Source organism: Lepidochelys kempii, chromosome 5 (genome assembly GCF_965140285.1).
Source record: "Lepidochelys kempii isolate rLepKem1 chromosome 5, rLepKem1.hap1, whole genome shotgun sequence".
In the NCBI taxonomy this organism is placed as follows: Eukaryota; Metazoa; Chordata; order Testudines; family Cheloniidae; genus Lepidochelys; species Lepidochelys kempii.
This window is the reverse complement of record NC_136384.1, coordinates 120785786-120804593: the sequence shown is the minus strand read 5'-3', so window position 1 is coordinate 120804593 and position 18808 is coordinate 120785786. Positions and strand designations below refer to the sequence as shown.

Here is an 18808-nt window from a genome sequence, read left to right as displayed (position 1 = left end):
TCTGCTAACACCGGCAACCCTGACAAAGAAAAGCAGAACAAATTGATAGGTTATGGGTCAATGCCAGGATATTTCCAAATCATTTGTTCCTCAGTCAGTAAGGAAACAGCTGACCCAACTTTCAAGAATCAGACAAGCTGCAGCGATTATTATTAAAAAAAAGCTGACAATTGGGCACTGCTGTAAATTATGCTATGGAGAGAGATACAAAGGGTATTGCCCAAATTTTTTGGAATCCTTGGTCAATACCATCCTGTCAGATGACTAAGTTAGGTGGGGGAAGGGTGTTTAGAGAAGCATGGAAGGCTAATATTTTTGCTAGGTCTTTGGTTTTCTATTACAGCAATTCAACCTTACGTTTAAATTTGCTTAGAATTAACATTTGCCTCCTCTGTTAACAGGGTTTGAAAATAATATCTCAGTGAGAATAACCTCATGCTAAAAAAAAGCTTTTATTATGAAACTTCAATTCCTTCCCAAATATTTATTTGCAGTTTTTTAAAATATGGCCGCAGGAGGGTTGGAGACAGAGTTATTCCTTAGAGGATGTCACTTATACCTGATGCTAATACCCATTCGGGGCCAAAGCACTAAATAAGGAGTGGTGATAATGTCTTTCTTTAAAGGAGTATTTATAAACTAGAAGCACTGAGAGGAGTGGAAGCCTTATGGAGAGTGCTTTATTCCCTATAGTTTAACACACTGGAATACACTAATTTGGAATAAGGTACTCTTATTCTGGAATACGAGTGTCCACACCTGAAAAGTAATCTGGAATATGGTAGGATGTGAATTTAAAGTTGCCTAACTATTCCTGATTAAGTCCCTGTGTGGCCACTCTTATTCCGGCATAGGCCAGATGAGTGTATTCCAGTGGATTAAGCTAATTGAGAATAAAGCACTCTTATTCTGGAATAAGAACACTTACACATGGAGTTTTCAGGATTAGCTATTAGGGAATAACTCCCCATGTAAACAGGTTTCAGAGTAGCAGCCGTGTTAGTCTGTATCCACAAAAAGAACAGGAGTACTTGTGGCACCTTAGAGACTAACCAATTTATTTGAGCATGAGCTTTCGTGTATGCATCTGATGAAGTGAGCTGTAGCTCAGGAAAGCTTATGCTCAAATAAATTGGTTCGTCTCTAAGGTGCCACTAGTCCTCCTTTTCTTTTTGCAAATACAGACTAACACGGCTGCTACTCTGAAAGCTATCAAATACATCTGTTAGTCCCTAAGGTGCCACAAATACTCCTTTTCTTTTCCCCCCATGTAAACAAGCCTTAAATTAGATCGTAAAGAAACACTGAAGTAAGGGAGGGAAATCCCTCCCGCAGCTGTTTGAGGGTTATGGACAGGAGCCTGGTAGCCGTGGAAGGACAGCTGGGAGGAAGTGGCACCCCCTCTGGGGGTGTTTCACACTTCCTCTAAATCTGTACCTGGCCAGCATTGGCTCCAAATCCCCGGCAGCACCTTCCCCAGTCGGAAACCCTCCAGCCTGCTACAAGCACCTACCACAGATAGGGGGAGAAAGGCAGCCGTCTTGCGGCTGAGGGACCCGTTTCTCTCCCCCCGCCCCGACCCCCTTCGAAGCGAAGCAAAGGAAGCGGCTCCTCAGCCATGGAGGTCAGCCTGGACTCAGGTCAGTTGCCCTGCCCGGGGGCGGCGGCAGGGAAGGAGCCCGCGGACGCTGAGCAGCTGGGCAGCCGGCGAGGGCTGCCGGCTCGGGGCTCGCCCCTTGCAGCCCGGCGGGGCGGGGAGCGCCCGGGGCAGGGGGTTTCTCCGGAGCAGGCCGCGGCGGGGGGGAGCAATAGGCGAGGGAGCGCGGGGCTGAGGCGATGGCTCAGCTCTTTCTAAATATAACACCGAAGCGAAGCGAGGGAGGCTGGGCTGGGGGCGGGCGCCGGAGCCGCGGGCTGCGGGGCGGGAAGCTGCGGCGCTCGCACGGTGGCCGGCGCTGGGGAGCGGCCCCGCGGCCGGGCCGGGCCGGGCCGAGGGGGCGCGCGGCGAGCAGGGGAGGGACCCCACCCCACCCCGGGTGACGGGATTGCTCCGTCGCCGCCGCCGCTCCTCCTCCTCCTCCCACCCCCGCGGCGGCGGCGGCTGGCAACATGGCCGCGGCCGCCTCGGCGGCCCAGGATGAGCTGAGTAAGTGATACCGACACAGGCCCCGGGGTGGGGGGGAGCGGAGTTTATTGGGGGGGGGGCTCTGGGTTGACAGGACCCCTCCCCCCGCGTGTGGGTCTGTCCTTGGGGCGGGGCCGGGTCCCCTCTGTCTGAGGGGGCGGGGAGCTGGGAAAGGGGGTGGGGGGGAGGCTGGTTTCTTCGCCCCGTGTGTCCCGGGGCGCCCCGGGCGAGGGGCGGGAGGGGGCCGGGGCTAGGCCTCGGCTGTGCGCAGTCACGGTGTGACATGGAAACCACAGCCTGGGGCCGGGGGTTCCCCGCCAGTCTCCGCCCGCAGCCCCCCGGGGCAGGGTCCCCCGGCGGGGGGGCTCTGCCAGGCCGGGCCTGCTGGGGACACCCGCCTCAGCCAGCGGCGCCTGGGGGCAGGGGCTGGATGTCCCGCTCCCCGCCCCACCTTCCCCCGGGGATGGGCCCCAAGCCGGGCAGGCCGCAGTGACTCTGCTTTCCAGCCCCCACTGGAGACGGGGGGAGCCCCCCAGCAGCGGCAGGGCCGGCCCTGGGCGCTTGGCCCCGCGGGGAGGGTGGGGCTGGCTGAGCGGGGCGGGCCCCCGCTGTGGGGTGCCCCTGACCCCCCCCCCGTTTAATGCCCCCACCGGGGTGGCTGTCCCTGCACGGGGCCTGGGCCCTGCTGCGGGCGGGGTGAGTTTCTGGGCCCGGGGCAGGAACTATCCGCAGCCCGTGACCCGGGTGCCGGCTGGGAAATGTAGTTCTCAGGCCTAGCAAGCGGCTGGTGGGCGTCAGCCGAGGCTGGCTCCCGTGGTGAGAGCAGGTGCCGTCCCTGCTCGGTCATTACAGGGGGGGTCTCTGGCTCATCTCGCCAGCCTGCTCGCTGTGTGACCTTGGGCAAGTCCCTTCCTGGCTCCGTGACTCAGTTTCTCCACCTGTGAACTGCGGTTCCTTATGCTCCCTTATCAGAGGAGGGTATTGTGAAGCTTAATGATTGCAGAGTGCGTGGAGATGCTGGGATCAGAAGTGCTGCAGAGGTGCAAAGTATTTTAAAGGTCTGGTCGTTTATATTCCATCTCCAGAGTAGCGTCTGATAGATATGAATAATCCTTCGCTCTTTTCATATTATTTTCTTGTAATAATAAGTGCATATATACAAGCTCTCCCCTTCCCGAGCTTGATATGTTTTGTTTGAATTTAAAGTCGGAATCTAGTATAAGAGTAAAATATGCTGGAAAATACATTTTATCCATTTCTTCTGTTCTGCAAATGATGCCCCTGATCCAGCATTAAGAACTTCATGGCAGATCCTGTGTCCGTGCACTTCTCAGTGCTGATCAGGATGGTAGTCAGAATCTGAGTGACGGAGTTCAAATTTAGATATTTCTTATTTGGAGGGAAAGGATGCCCAGTTGTGGGTGTTTTTTTTAAACTTCAAATCTATTGCTGAATCTGGTGCAGTACATAATAAATAGATCTGTCTCTGAAGAAGTATAAAATGTTAAGGGAGTGTTTTCTTGTCTTGTTGCTGCATCTCCTGAGATATAACAAAACTAGTTTTCAGACAACTTTGATGAATTAATAACAACGTGATGTATAACCCAGTTGGAGGAACTGTGATCCTGATCCATGGGAGAAATCAGTGGGCTGAGGAAAGTGATGTTTTAGACTTGGCTTGACTGTGGAATTGATTTCACCACAGAAACTCAGCAGAAGGAAGAAAGGTTTTAACGCAGACTTTCAAGCTCCAGGCTGTCAGATTTAAACCATGCATTACTGCTTAATGTTTAACTTAATTCTTCTGTCCTCTCTTTGGAGAAAACCCCTTCAGCCTGCTTAGTTTCTACAAACTATTGCAGCAGTTCTCAAACTTCATTGGACTGTGACCCCCTTCTGACAATAAAAATTACTACACAACCCCAGGAGGAGGGACTGAAGCGTGAGCCCACCGAAGCCCTGCTGCCCCAGGTGGGGGAGCCAAAGCCTGAGCCCTACCTCCTCAGGCAAGGGAACTAAAGTCAAAGCCCAACCTGAGCCTTGCTGCCCAGGACTGAAGCCCTCGGGCTTTAACTTTGGCCCCGGACCCCAGCAAGTCTAAACCATTTTAATGGGGTCCCAACCCACAGTTTGAGAACCGCTGAACTATTGGATGAGGTGAATAGACTGCGGAACACCGAAATACTGGTGGTGGCCCTGATGCCACCAAAGAACCATAATTTCATGTAGGAATAAGAAAAACCTACAGAACTCACTGATTCTAAGGTCGGAGACAAATCTCAACATACTTATTTCAGTGACGGTTGGGATGAATCATTGTCATGACCACTGTAGTCTAGAAAAATTGATCAGACTCCGTGATCACCATCAGCCATAAAATTATTCCTGTACAGTCAACTGTACATCACCAGTGTTCCCTTCACTTGCAGACCTTGTAAAACTACTCAGGCCTGGTCTAAACTACATAGTTAGGTTGACGTAAGGCAGCTTATGTAGACCTAATTATATCAGTGTACACAGTACAGCCTTGTCCCGCTAATGTAAGTGCCCTACTACACATAAGCGGCAAAGAGTCCTGTGGCACCTTATAGACTAACAGATGTATTGGAGCATAAGCTTTTGTGGGTGAATACCCACTTCATCGGATGCATATACATAATAACTCCACCTCCATGAGAGGCTTAGGGCTTATGTTAATGTAGTTAGGGTGATGCAGTCTCAGACACTGTATTACTTACATCAGCTGTTGGTTGTCTTGTCAATTTCAGGGCTCCAGACTGGAGCCGTGAAATTGACAAGAAAGTTGGGCAGCCAGAGCCTGGCTGCCACTGGGTCCCCAATCCCAGCCAGGCTGCGTCCACCTGGCTCCCCGCTCCCAGCTAGGCTGCCCCTGCCTGGATCCCTGCTCAGGGAGGTGAGAACCTCAAGTGTCTGGCCCCAGCAGGGAATAGGGAGCAGAGCAGAGCTGAGAGCCTTGGCTCTCAGTCCCCCACACTGCTCCTCTCCAGTCGGCAGAAGCGCTCCTGGTGAGGACGTGCACCACCGACAGAAGGCAGGTAGTGTGGACATCAGCCACTGCAGTAATTACTTCAGTGACTGTAAGTTGACCTAACATAGGTTGATTTAAGTCTAGCGTAGACATGCCCTCAGTGGAAGAGTTCCTGCTTGCAGACACAGCTTTATTCAATCTATGGATTGCTAGTTTCCCCCACCTACAAACTGAATATAACTGTTGCCTGTTTTTGGCAAGGTGTCCTGTGGCTATATTGTCACTGGGTTTGCAGTCACATTTGCATTTAATCCAAGCTTGGAAGAGGGGAAAGAAGAATGTCTTACAGGGTACAGTCCAGTTTAGCAGTTTGATGTCACCCTTATCAGATGTCTCAAACTATGTAAACTATGACTTACTGGTCAGCTGTACCACTAGAGAGTGTATAGTACCACCCTTCTGACTTGAGGGTGGTGGGTTTTTTTGTGGAGAGGGAGGATGGTGATTTTTCCAGTGCCGCCTCTATGAATAAATGGAAGAGCTGTACAGTCAAAGATGAACTTTAACAGGAAGCATAAGAAATTCAGAGTGGGAAAATTGGGCAGACTTCTCAGGTAGAAGTGTGCGAGAGACTAAAATTAAATGCATCAAATTATATTTTGAAAGGAACCTGGTCTGTAGGATAATGAGCCTCCTGAAGGAGTAACTAAAATTTTCTTTTAGATCAGAAAACCAATTTGTCTCTGTTTTGTAAGCATGTAGTGATAAGAAACTTTGATCTGTAGCAGCATTCAAATAGATGAGCTGTTACTCCTTTTTGTTGTTGTTGAGAAAAGAGTGCTCGCTTAAACTTTTTATGAAGATGCTTATAATTTGATGGATGAATAATTTAAACAGTGATAGCTTGACTCCTAATTTAAAATCAGTACATTGGGCCTAGAGTGGTATGTGATCAGAAAGAAAGAAAAGCCATTTTCAAAGAGAACGGGTAATAATCTGAAGGGAATCTAACCTGACACACTGCACATGGAAATCCAAATTTTGGCATTTCAAATCTGTATCTAAACTTTTCTCTGTTATGGAGGAATATGATGAAAACACAAAAATACATTCCCACGGTAAAAGACCATTTTTTATAAACTTGAGTAGTGACTAGGACAGGTCCCTTGTGGTGCTCCCTTAAAGTCATTTGAGATTGCGGTAGAGCCATGAACAGTACCTCCAAACTCTGACTCCCAGTCTGCTGCTATAACCACTCTAGATGTACGTTCCCCAAGTCATAATACAATTCCAGCAAGAATTTGCCTGGTGTTTTAATGGAAGCATAATTCAAGTAGATCAGAGTTGGACTCCCAAACTGGGTATCTTGCTCCTCCAGTGCAGAGTGGTGCAGAATCAGTTGTTTAGCTTCTGGAGAAATGAACACCTCATTTTGCTTTCTGTTCTTTTAATGTTTGCCTCAGTCTCCCCTTTTTTCCCCTGAATCATCCCGGGAATGAAGTTGACTGACTGTATCCAGGTAGAAGTAAGCACTTATTTGACATGGGGCCTTTTGGAGGAAAATTCCAGGATATGTGCACAAAATAACTTCTATAAAATGGTCTTAGGGCAGTAACAGTAAGCTGTTTTTAAGGATGTGTACGTCCTCTAGAATGGCTTTAATATTAAGATCATAGTGCTTTTGCCATAAAGTGGACTTTAGGTTGGGGAAGATGAAGAAGGTAGCTGCCTGCATCCTGTCACAGAAAGTTACTGTCACAACTCCTGGAGTTCTGTTGTGTTCCAGGCTCAGACTGTATGGCTGGGTTCCCTAGGATACTGTTGTGCTAACTAGATCTGTTGTGAAGTACATCTGGTTTGACATGTCCCAGCCTTAATAGTCCCTCAAATCCACTTTCATAAATAGAAGTATGCACTTCATGCTTGATATTCTCTTTTTACACGAATACACATCACAGAGTTCTGTAAAGAACAGCTGACATGCTGTTTACAATGGCTATAAATGCCACTGGGAGCTAATTCTTTAGTATAAGAGGAAGGGAGGAGAAACTGGACACACAAAAAATAGCATTTGAACTGAGAGCTGACTTCTTTGAACAGATGGATAAACAATGAGCTACAATGATGAGGCTGAACATCCAGAAGGGTTTATTTTGTTATTTTATTGAAGAAATAAGAGATGGGTGACAAAACTGTCTTTTAAAAGGTGCAGTATAGTAAACTTTTAAAAAATCTTCTCTGCCCCTCCCTTTCCACTATTTCTTATGGCAAACGACCATATAAGAGAACCAGAGCAAAGGCCCAATCAATCTCCTATTGGATTTTTGCCATTAACTTTAGTGGCTGAAGGGTCCAGCTCTAAGGCTACAGAGATTTAGGGGGCTACTAAACAGCATGATGTAAAGTCTGATCAGAGATCACTGTGGTACATATGGGAGACTGGGGGTCATAGAATCATAGGGTTAGAAGGAACTGCAAGGGTCCTCTAGTCTAACTCCCTGCCAAGATTTGTTGTGTCTAAACTATCCAAGACAGATGGCTATCCAGCCTGCTTTTGAAAACCTCCAGTGAAGGAGCTCCCATAACTTCCCTAATCACTTACAGTTTGTGGTTCAGGGCCTTGCCATTAATCTGGCTTTGCTATAAAAAAATGTTTATACTCGCTTGATGGCTTAAAAAGAAAGATAATACTTGTGGTTTTATACAATATGTAGTATCTGCAATTTGAAAGATATTGTTCTTTCTCCTGGCGAGATGTAGTATTTATATCAGTTCTGAAACCAATATTCTTTCACATACTTTTATTGTATAGATTGGAAAAGAACCAGAAGGGGTTAGAAATGGCATTAGAAATCCTTAAGTTACCATGGAAATGCTGTTACCTACTTGCGAGAAATTATTTCTGCTTCTAAAAATATCATCTAGCTATATACACAAATTGACCCTGGTGCTGTAAGCAACAGTCTAAAGATTTCTTCGGCTTCTCTACTTTCTTGATTCCTTAGTGCAAAATGAATGAATATGAAAGGACACACCTGAAATCTGATCAATTTTGTAAAATTAGTTCTAAAGTGATGAAGTGAGCTGTAGCTCACGAAAGCTCATGCTCAAATAAATTGGTTAGTCTCTAAGGTGCCACAAATACTCCTTTTCTTTTTGCGAATACAGACTAACATGGCTGTTACTCTGAAACAGTTCTAAAGTAGTTTCAGATATTATACCTGCTCCTGAATCCCCCACCCAATCTTTGTGGTTTTACAAACATATTTTCTTAAAACTCTCCCCCTGTTACTGAGCAAAAGATCCTACAGTAGTAGGAAAAAACAAAGCTGCAATCTTGCAAACACCTACACACATCAATAGCTCCATTGAGTTATGCGTGAGTGTTTGCGGCATTGAGACCTAACTTACTATACTGGGGGACAGAGTAGAACTGACTATAAAAAGCTATGTTAATTGCACACAGTATACAAACTGCAATGAGAGGGAAAACTGTACACACAGTTTCTTATAGTAATAGGTAAAACATTTGCAGGCTGATTTTTTTTGAAAACTAACAGTTCATGTAATGATTCTGGTTTTTACTGCTTTAAAATAATCAAGCCTGTTTTAATCTTGTCATGCTACTGTTTATGCTTGTGTTTTTAATTTATTTTTGATAAATAGCCAGTGGTTATCGTTAACTGGAGCACAATTGGAAAAGGTTACACACATTGGGCCCAACTTCTGGGTTACATGGTGACTAGATTTCATCTGAAAAAACAAACTGTTTCTAGTCCTCATGGTTGGGAAGAAAAGCTTGAAAAAAGTGTCCCAAGGGTAACTAATGCCGTGATGTCTGCCGAGCATCCTAAACAATAACTCTGATTGGTGGACTGCGTCATTAATCCTAGAGGGCTGTTAATTCTGAAACCAACTGCTGGGAGAGGCCTAGCTGATACCACCCCAGCAGAGGATTGTGTGTGTCCCCTCATTGCCATGACACCATTGTGGCTGTGCGAGGGTGGTGTTGGCAGAGAGAGAGAGACACACACACACATACTCTCTCCTTTGCTCAGGAAGGGTGGGGCTGAGACATCCCTTCTCTAGGATGGACTCCAGCCCACCTGAAGACAGGGAAGAGATGGCCCATGGAGAGGGAAGGCCCAGCCCGATCAAAGAGGAGTGGTGGTGGAGTCCCCTGCCAGCCAAACAGACCGCTCTTGTGTGGGAGGTCTCTTGCCACTTCACTCCAAACAGGGGTCATGGCCACAGTGTGGATCATGGCCATGGAATGAACCTAGGGACCTGGAGTAACTTAGTTAATAGTCTGGGCAGACTTATATTTGAGAGGATGGTTAAAAGCTATAGAAGAGAAAAGTTATTTCTCGGACTGACTTAATACGTGATCTGGCTCCGTTAAGCAATTCTAGCTGCATCTCCTATGAATCCCTCTTATGAATCCTCCCCACCCACCCCCTCCTTTTTTTTTTTTTTTTTTTTAAAAAAGACCATATTACCCTCTTGAAAAGGACAGTCCATTTTAGTCGTTTGGTCGAGTTAAATTTAATCCCAGACCTCGATCAACATTCTCTTTCCAGTGTCACTATGTGTACCAAAGAATTAGAGACATTAGACATACTGAGTACGCAAGTCAGTCCTTTATGTTAACCAGCTAGTATAATGTGTATTATAGTTGCAAACATGGGGCTAAGGGAGAAGCATATTTTATGATCCTAAATCTTGAACGTGAGCCTGGATTTGAGATCTCGGAAATAGTCAGGTGTAGAATCTCAGAACAGTTCTCCACATGTAACTTGCATTTCAGTGATGGATGAAATGATGCTTAATTAACTTCCATACCATCATTGTAATCTTCATCCAAGGATTGCAAAATGCTTTACAAATTAATACTAATAAAACACTGAGTTAACCGACCCATCAAAATAACAGTTTACAGAAAGCATATATGTCAATAGACCTGAATTAAAAGCTTTAGTCTTGGTTAGCAGGGGCACAGATTACACGTCAAAGGTGTTTACTTTTTATTTATTTAATTTTATTTTATTTTTGGCTGGTGGGCTTTTTGTTTTAATTTATATATCTTATGGTCCAGTTGTGAGAAGACACTTTGTGGAGCAGATCACAGCAGTATGGAACTGCCAAGGCTAATCCAAAATGGATCCGATTACTAGGGCTGTCAAACGATTAAAAAAATTAATCATGATTAATCACGCGATTAAAAAAATTGTGATTAATCACACTTAACAGACTACCATTTATTTAAATATTTTGGATGTTTTCTACATTTTCAAATATATTGATTTCAGTTACAACACAGAATACAAAGTGTACAGTGCTCACTTCATATTTATTTTTGATTACAAGTATTTGCACTGTAAAAAAACAAAAGAAATAGTATAAAATGTTAAGGGAGTGTTTTCTTGTCTTGTTGCTGCATCTCCTGAGATATTATGAAACAGTTTTCAAACAACCTTGATGAATTAATAACAACGTGATGTATAACCCAGCTGGAGGAACTGTGATCCTGATCCATGGGAGAAATCAGTGGGTTGAGTGTTTTAGACTTGGCTTGAATGTGGAATTGGTTTCACCAACAGCGGTTGGTCCAACAAAAGATATTACCTCACCACCGTGTCTGTCTAATACCCTGGGACCAACATGGCTACACCAACGCAGCAAACAACTTGAGAAGTGGTCAATTTAGATAATTAAAAGTAGTTTTAGGTGATACAGGTGTCAGGGTTTGTGGCTTTACAATGACACTTGTTTTTATTAAAATGTTTTTCGTCTTCCCTGTTGCCATGTGACAAGCCCACACCAACAACAGAGGAAACTGACTCAAGCCATAATCCTGTAAACACCTATGTGCTTAACTTCAAGCATGTGAGTAGTTCCATTGCAATCAATGGGATTACTCCAGGTTTAAAGTTAAACAACTGAGTCAGCATTTGTGAGACTGGAACTTCACTGACCATACAGAGGAAACCTGTGAAAATAATGTACATGCCAAACACACAATGTAAATTCATTAGACAGAGAGGAAATCGTTCTCTTTCTCCGCACTCTTTCATTTTATCATAGTAGTCTTGGGTGCTACTTATACCATTAGCAGAGGAAAGAATTGGAAAAGCAGTATACTTTTTTGTTGTTGACCCTTCCCCTTTAAAATACCTTTTGCTTGACTGCTGCTTCACAGAAGTGCTATATTTCCTGTGGCTTCTACTCTATATCTGTGCTTTTGAAAATATATATCTTTAGTTGAAGGTTACAATAAATAAACTTATCTTCTTTGCATTCACTGCAATCAAGTCCTATTCTCTACCACAGTGACCCTGGGAAGGTCTCCCAGATGTGGAGTTTGGGTGCACTGCAGCCAGTGGTGAGCACAGACACTGCAGGCATTGTTGATGGCTCTGTTAAGGTTACAGAATGTCGTAAGAGTTGTGCGTGCCCAGTGGCTCTCAGGATCAGGCTCTCATTACCCCATGCTGCCCAATTCGTGAAGCATCGGAGAGTTCTCAGAAGGCAGATACTTTAGGGAAATGAAATATGACAGAAAAAGGCAGGACATGAGAGAAGCTTTTTAAAAATTAGGTGGGAAGAATGTATCTTGGTTCCCTGAGGCAGCTGATAGCATGCGAAAGCAAGAAAAATCCCCATAAGACGAGAGATTCGCTGTCAAGTACAATATGCATTGGAGGAGCTGCTGAATTTTGACTTGTAATTCAGCTGGCATTAAAATTTTATAGTCATTTTGTCTTTTCAACTGCTTACCCTGTTTAGTTCAACCGGAAACAAAATGTTGGGAGGGAGGTGTGTACGCTTGGTCTGCTGCCTGCAGAGAGATGATACGGTGGCTAAGAGGTCTACACTACCACCTTATGTCGGTATGCCTACGTCGCTCCAGGGTGGTGGAGTACCTATGCCGACAGGAGACCTTCTCCCATCGGCATCTTCGCTAAGTGCTAAAGTGGCACAGCTGTGCTGCTGCAGCGCTGCAAGCATAGACGAGCCCTGTGAGGGCTTTAACAACGGGATGGGAAAAGTTGAGATGACAGAGCATCGTTTCCAAAGGCCTTCCTATCTGAATAGTGAGTGTTCAGAAGTCACTTGAAATCTGCAGGTACAGTATTTGTACTTAAACGTCCGTGTTGCCCGTTGAGGGACTGATTCCCTCCATCCCTTGTATATCCATCCAAAACCCACTGACTTCCGTGGGAGCTTTGGGTTCCCAAGGAATACAGGGTTAAACCTTTGTGACAGGAGGGCCTCTCCCTCTCCCAAGTCTGAGCAGCCCATCCCTCAACCCATCAAAGTCCTCCTCCTCCTCTTTTAGGGTATAACCAAAGTTAAAAGAAACATTCTCTCCTTTTGGGTGTTTCAAGCAGAATCTGTAAGGGTTTTAGCTTCCCCTTGTTTTAGGCTGCCTTTTTGTTTGTAATCTCCCAATTGGATTGACCCTGTTAGCAATCCATTGTAGATCAGGTGTGCATAGTGAAGCTGCGGAGAAGAGAAGGGAACACTCCTGCCCTTGTGTATCAGAACCATCCTGCCCCCATCCCAAGCTGTGAAAGTGCTGTTGAGGTGTCTTGCCACCCATGTGGCGGTCTGCTTTTCTTCTAGTTTAGCCATCAGGTCAGCTAGATCCTAGTGATTAAAACAGTTACTTCTCCATTTATTAGCCTAAAGACAGGTGGTCTTCAAGCCAATTGCTTGCGTTGTCGACAGAGGATTTTGATCTTGTTGATATTCCTAAAAGGATCCTTTCCTAGTTCATACAGGGAACAGATGCATGCTTTTTTATCTCTTCCTCCCATCCTGATCTTGTATCGTTTGCAACTCCTATGTCCTTACTGACATTCATACTGTTGTTTTATACTCCTTCCTGGGTGGGTGATATTGAGAGGTGGTGAGAGGGATAGAGAAATGAGATTGTCAGAACACTCCAACACGTTCATGTGGGTGATAGGACCTTCACAATCTTTTGCATTTTAAGTTATGTCAAAATATACTTTTCTGACACCCCCATTTAATTCCTATTGGTGATGACAGTCTCGCTTGAAAATTGGGTTAACAAATAATAGCAAATCCAGATAGTTCGTTCAGCTTCATAAATGCTTTTCTGATGGTGGCTCAGTGGTTTGGTAACAGAGCATAGTGCCTTTCCTCGCTAGGTTGCTGGATCAAATCCATCCCTCGTTACACTGTAAGCTCTTGGTGTGGGGACCTTTTGTTTGTGCCATGTATAGCACAAGGGGGTCCTAGTTCATGACAACAATATAAATAATAATAGACCAAAAGTTGTTGCCATTCAGTGGCTGTCTAGAGGCCTTTGTTATGGTCTTAGTCCAGAGTCCAGCAGACAGATGTCTGTATCTCAAAAACGACCACCACAATTGACACTTCAGTTGGCAGTCAGAGCAGTGAGGCCAAAGGATTACTAGATACGGAGGCTGAAGTACTGTCTCAGCCATGGTGGTGTTCCAGATTAGGGCTGAGGCCCATAAGTGGGGCAGTGTGTGGAAGTTTGAGCTACTTCTGTCCATGCTGAACCTGATCTGTGGATAAATGAGGGTTGAAGGCCGTCAATCCAGCATCTTTCAGCAATGGAAAGTGTGCATGCAGTTTTAAAAATAGAAGAGCATGCTTTGTTGAGAGCTTTGATTGAAGATGCTCAGTCCTTACCATACTTCCATCCCAGCTGCTGTATTACAAACCCATACGGGTAGGAAAAGATTTGTCTGCTGTTTGGGTTTCTAACTCCAAATTAACTATTTATTTTTTTTAAACTACAGATCAACTTGAACGTGTATTCTTACGTCTTGGCCATGCAGAAACAGATGAGCAGTTACAGAATATTATATCCAAATTCCTACCCCCTGTCCTGCTCAAACTGTCCAGCACGCAGGAAGGAGTGCGTAAAAAGGTAAGGGTGCAGTTGTAGACTTTCCAGTCACTGGAGATGTAGACATCCATGATGTATCAATGATTTGGTGTTACTAGCTGCTTTCCACAAGAGAAAATATTCTGTGAAATGTTCATGTGATGTATAGAATGTTCATGCGATGTTACCGTGATGTATAGAGTCACTCCTCTTTGCTGTCAGACTAGGATACTTGCAGTAGTCATTGCTATCATTCACTTAACTGGTTGTGTGTCAGTTCAGGGCACCTGCACCTGTATTTCCCCCCCTTGGTTGTCCCCCCCACTCATAGGCTCCCGGCTCCTCAGCTGTCATGTCTCATAGGCAGAGACCCACGTCTCTCCCTTCCTGACTGGAGTTTTTCCAGGCTGCACAACTCCCTGCCTTACACTGTGAGTTTCCCAGTAAGTCCGATGGCCTTAATGGCCTGCGCCTACACGTTGCTTTCTCCTTGGAGGCTATACCTAGTGTAATTGCCCCCAGATATACCACACAGCCCTTTCTAAGTAAGCACGTTTGTTCTTCGGATGAAAGCAATACCGAGAAAACATTAAAAACAAAAGAAGCTAAACCTATACTAATAAGCTTACTGGAAATCACCCCCAACTCCAGCAAGGGCACTAGTAGGACTCAAAAAGAAAAGGAGTACTAGTGGCACCTTAGAGACTAACAAATTTATTTGAGCATAAGCTTTCATGAGCTACAGCTCACTTCATCGGATGCATTCAGTGGAAAATACAGTGCGGAGATTTATATACATAGAGAACATAAAAAAATGGGTGTTACCATACACAATGTAACGAGAGTGATCACTTAAGGTGAGCTATTACCAGCAGGAGAGCTGTGGGGGGGAGGGTACCTTTTGTAGTGATGATCAAGGTGGGCCATTTCCAGCAGTTGACAGAACATCTGAGGAACAGTGGGGAGGGGGTGAATAAACATAGGGAAATAGTTTTACTTTGTGTAATGACCCATCCACTCCCAGTCTTTATTCAAGCCTAAGTTAATTGTATCCAGTTTGCAAATTAATTCCAATTCAGCCGTCTCTCATTGGAGTCTGTTTCTGAAGTTTTTTTTGTTGAAGAATTGCCATTTTTAGGTCTGTAATCGAGTGACCAAAGAGATTGAAGTGTTCTCCGACTGGTTTTTGAATGTTATAATTCTTGACGTCTGATTTGTGTCCATTTATTCTTTTACGTAGAGACTGTCCAGTTTGGCCAATGTACATGGCAGAGGGGCATTGCTGGCACATGATGGCATATATCACATTGGTAGATGTGCAAGTGAACGAGCCTCTGATAGTGTGGCTGATGTGATTAGGCCCTATAATGGTGTCCCTGAATAGATATGTGGACACAGTTGGCAATGGGCTTTGTTGCAAGGATAGGTTCATGGGTTTGTGTGTGTGTTGTGTGGTTGCTGGTAAGCATTTGCTTCAGGTTGGAGGGTTGTCTGTAAGCAAGGACTGGCCTGTCTCCCAAGATCTGTGAGAGTGATGGGTTGTCCTTCAGGATAGGTTGTAGGTCCTTGGAGAGGTTTTAATTGGGGGCTGAAGGTGACGGCTAGTGGCGTTCTGTTATTTTCTTTGTTGGGCCTGTCCTGTAGTAGGTGACTTCTGGGAACTCTTCTGGCTCTGTCAGTCTGTTTCTTCACTTCAGCAGGTGGGTATTGTAGTTGTAAGAATGCTTGATAGAGATCTTGTAGGTGTTTTTCTCTGTCTGAGGGGTTGGAACAAATGCGGTTGTATCGTAGAGCTTGGCTGTAGACAATGGATCGTGTGGTGTGGTCTAGATGAAAGCTGGAGGCATGTAGGTAGGAATAGTGGTCAATAGGTTTCCGGTATAGGGTGGTGTTTATGTGGACCATCACTTATTAGCACGGTAGTGTCCAGGAAGTGGATCTCTTGTGTGGACTGGTCCAGGCTGAGGTTGATGGTGGGATGGAAATTGTTGAAATCATGGTGGAATTCCTCAAGGGCTTCTTTTCCATGGGTCCAGATAATGAAGATGTCATCAATGAAGCACAAGTAGAGTAGGGCATTAGGGGAGGAGAGCTGAGGAAGCATTGTTCTAAGTCAGCCATAAAAATATTGGCATATTGTGGGGCCATGCGAGTACCCATAGCAGTGCCGCTGATTTGAAGGTATACATTATCCCCAAATGTGAAATAGTTATGGGTGAGGACAAAGTCACAAAGTTCAGCCACCAGGTTTACCATGATATTCTTGGGGATACTGTTCCTGATGGCTTGTAGTCCATCTTTGTGTGGAATGTTGGTGTAGAGGGCTTCTACATCCACAGTGGCCAGGATGGTGTTTTCAGGAAGATCACGGATGGATTATAGTTTCCTCAGGAAGTCAGTGGTGTCTTGAAGATAGCTGGGAGTGCTGGTAGCGTAGGGCCTGAGGAGGGAGTGTACATAGCCAGACAATCCTGCTGTCAGGGTGCCAATGCCTGAGATGATGGGGCGCCCAGGATTTCCAGGTTTATGGATCTTGGGTAGTAGATAGAATATCCCAGGTCGGCGTTCCAGGGGTGTGTCTGTGCAGATTTGTTCTTGTGCTTTTTCAGGGAGTTTCTTGAGCAAATGCTGTAGTTTCTTTTGGTAACCCTCAGTGGGATCAGAGGGTAATGGCTTGTAGAAAGTGTTGTTGGAGAGCTGCCTAGCAGCCTCTTGTTCATATTCCAACCTATTCAGGATGACAGCATCTCCTTTGTCAGCCTTTTTGATTATGATGTCAGAGTTGTTTCTGAGGCTGTGCATGGCATTGTGTTCTGCATGGCTGAGGTTATGGGGCAAGTGATGCTGCTTTTCCACAATTTCAGCCCGTGCGCATCGGCGGAAGCGCTCTATGTAGAAGCCCAGGCTGTTGTTTCAACCTTCAGGAGGAGTCCATCCAGAATCCTTCTTTTTGTAGTCTTGGTAGGAAGCTTTCTGTGGGTTAGTATGTTCAGAGGTATGTTGGAAATATTCCTTGAGTCGGAGACGTCAAAAATAGGATTCTATGTCCCCACAGAACTGTGTCATGTTCGTGGGGGTGGAGGGGCAGAAGGAGAGGCCCCGAGATAGGACGGATTCTTCTGCTGGGCTAAGAGTATAGTTGGATAGATTAACAATATTTCTGGGTGGGTTAAGGGAACCACTGTTGTGGCCCCTTGTGGCATGTAGTAGTTTAGATAGTTTAGTGTCCTTTTTCTTTTGTAGAGAAGCAAAGTGTGTGTTTTTGTAAAGTCCAGCCATGAGGAAGTTTGTGTGGAAGGTTTGTTTTTTTATGAGAGTATCCAGTTTTGAGAGCTCATTCTTAATCTTTCCCTGTTTGATGTAGAGGATGTTGATCAGATGGTTCCACAGTTTCTTTGAGAGCGTGTCGCACAAGCTGTCAGCATAGTCTGTGTGGTATGTAGATTGTAATGGATTTTTTACCTTCAGTCATTTTGGTACGATGTCCATCTGTTTGCATTTGGAAAGGAAGATGATGTCTGTCTGTATCTGTACGAGTTTTTTCATGAAATTGATAGATTTCTACTCCATGCGGCTAAATTCAGTGCCTTGCATAATGACAGGTTTCAGAGTAGCAGCCGTGTTAGTCTGTATTCACAAAAAGAAAAGGAGTACTTGTGGCACCTTAGAGACTAACAAATTTATTTGAGCATAAGCTTTTGTGAGCTACAGCTCACTTCATCGGATGCGTTCAGTGGAAAATACAGTGGTGAGATTTATATACATAGAGAACATGAAACAATGGGTGTTACCATAGACACTGTAACGAGAGTGATCACTTAAGGTGAGGGATTCTTCTGTGGTTACAAGTTCCTAACAGCTGGTAGCTCAGAATAGGCTCCCCCAAATATCTGTATAAAGTCACTCCTTTATATAGTTTGGGCCTTTGTTCTTGGGGGACAGTCACCCCCTTCAGGGCAAAAGGCTGTTTTTTTGCATAATTGGGGATGGGGAATTTGCATTCATCTCCCTCCTAGATATTTTCTGGGAAATCCACTTCACATGTATTGTCCCAAGAGTTGATACTTATCTACCACATTGTGCGTTATAGTCTGTTGATCATCAAGGCCCCCAATAATACATAATCTTTGCATTTAATACAATGGACTCCAAAGATACTTAAATTTAATTCAAGATCTCCCAAAGATACTGCAGGAAACTGCCATATCTGTTACAGGGTGCACTAGAAATCTGGGAATAGCCCATCTCTCAGTTGCTATTGTGGAATTTCAAAGTTATTTTTTAATCTGCCGACCTCCCCCATCCCTACCCCAATGTTATAAATCTTCTACAAGTGGGGAAACTATTTCGCCACTATGGCCCAAGTTTTCTAAAAAGCTCGACACCTACAGTTGAGGCCAGATTTTCAAAAGAGCTCAGCTCCCATTTAAGTACCAAAACCTGGTCCCAGTTGTGGGTGCTGAACACTTGAAAATCTGGCACTAGATGTGTATTGTTGTCAACATGCTGAAGGACAAACATTTGACACAACAGGGTGTATAGTGTCAAATACACACAGCTCTGGTACACTTAGTGTTGTGAGAGAAAGCATCCGGCTAGCTGGTCTGGGTATGTGATGTGTTTTCTTCTTTCAAGTTGGAATTTGTTAACCAGATTCATCTGAATCTTGGTAGGAAAAGGCCAAAAACTGCAATTTTTAAAAATCTTATGTAATTTAAGGAAGAAACCTTTTAAAATGACAAGTGAATATTTTTATTTCGGTGTGGGCTTAACATTAGATTGTAAACCAAAAAATCTTACTCGCTTT

The 18808-nt window shown here is 44.8% G+C and overlaps 1 protein-coding gene across 7 annotated transcripts in view; it reads left to right on the top strand.

Annotated features, from left to right (window-relative positions):
• Positions 1–1471: 1471 nt before the first annotated feature.
• Positions 1472–18808, top strand: part of ECPAS (Ecm29 proteasome adaptor and scaffold) — an 89854-nt gene continuing 72517 nt past the window's right edge. Inside the window, exons 1-3 of one of the 7 annotated variants that reach the window (XM_078852952.1) lie at positions 1472–1640; positions 11901–12208; positions 13913–14043. In XM_078852952.1, coding sequence (XP_078709078.1) covers positions 11917–12208; positions 13913–14043 — 423 coding nt within the window. In that variant the 5' untranslated portion in view covers positions 1472–1640; positions 11901–11916. Of the gene's footprint in view, positions 1641–1938; positions 2147–11900; positions 12241–13912; positions 14044–18808 lie in introns of those variants that run through there. The other 6 variants (XM_073345601.2, XM_073345603.2, XM_073345602.2 and 3 more) reach the window with 6 other exon arrangements.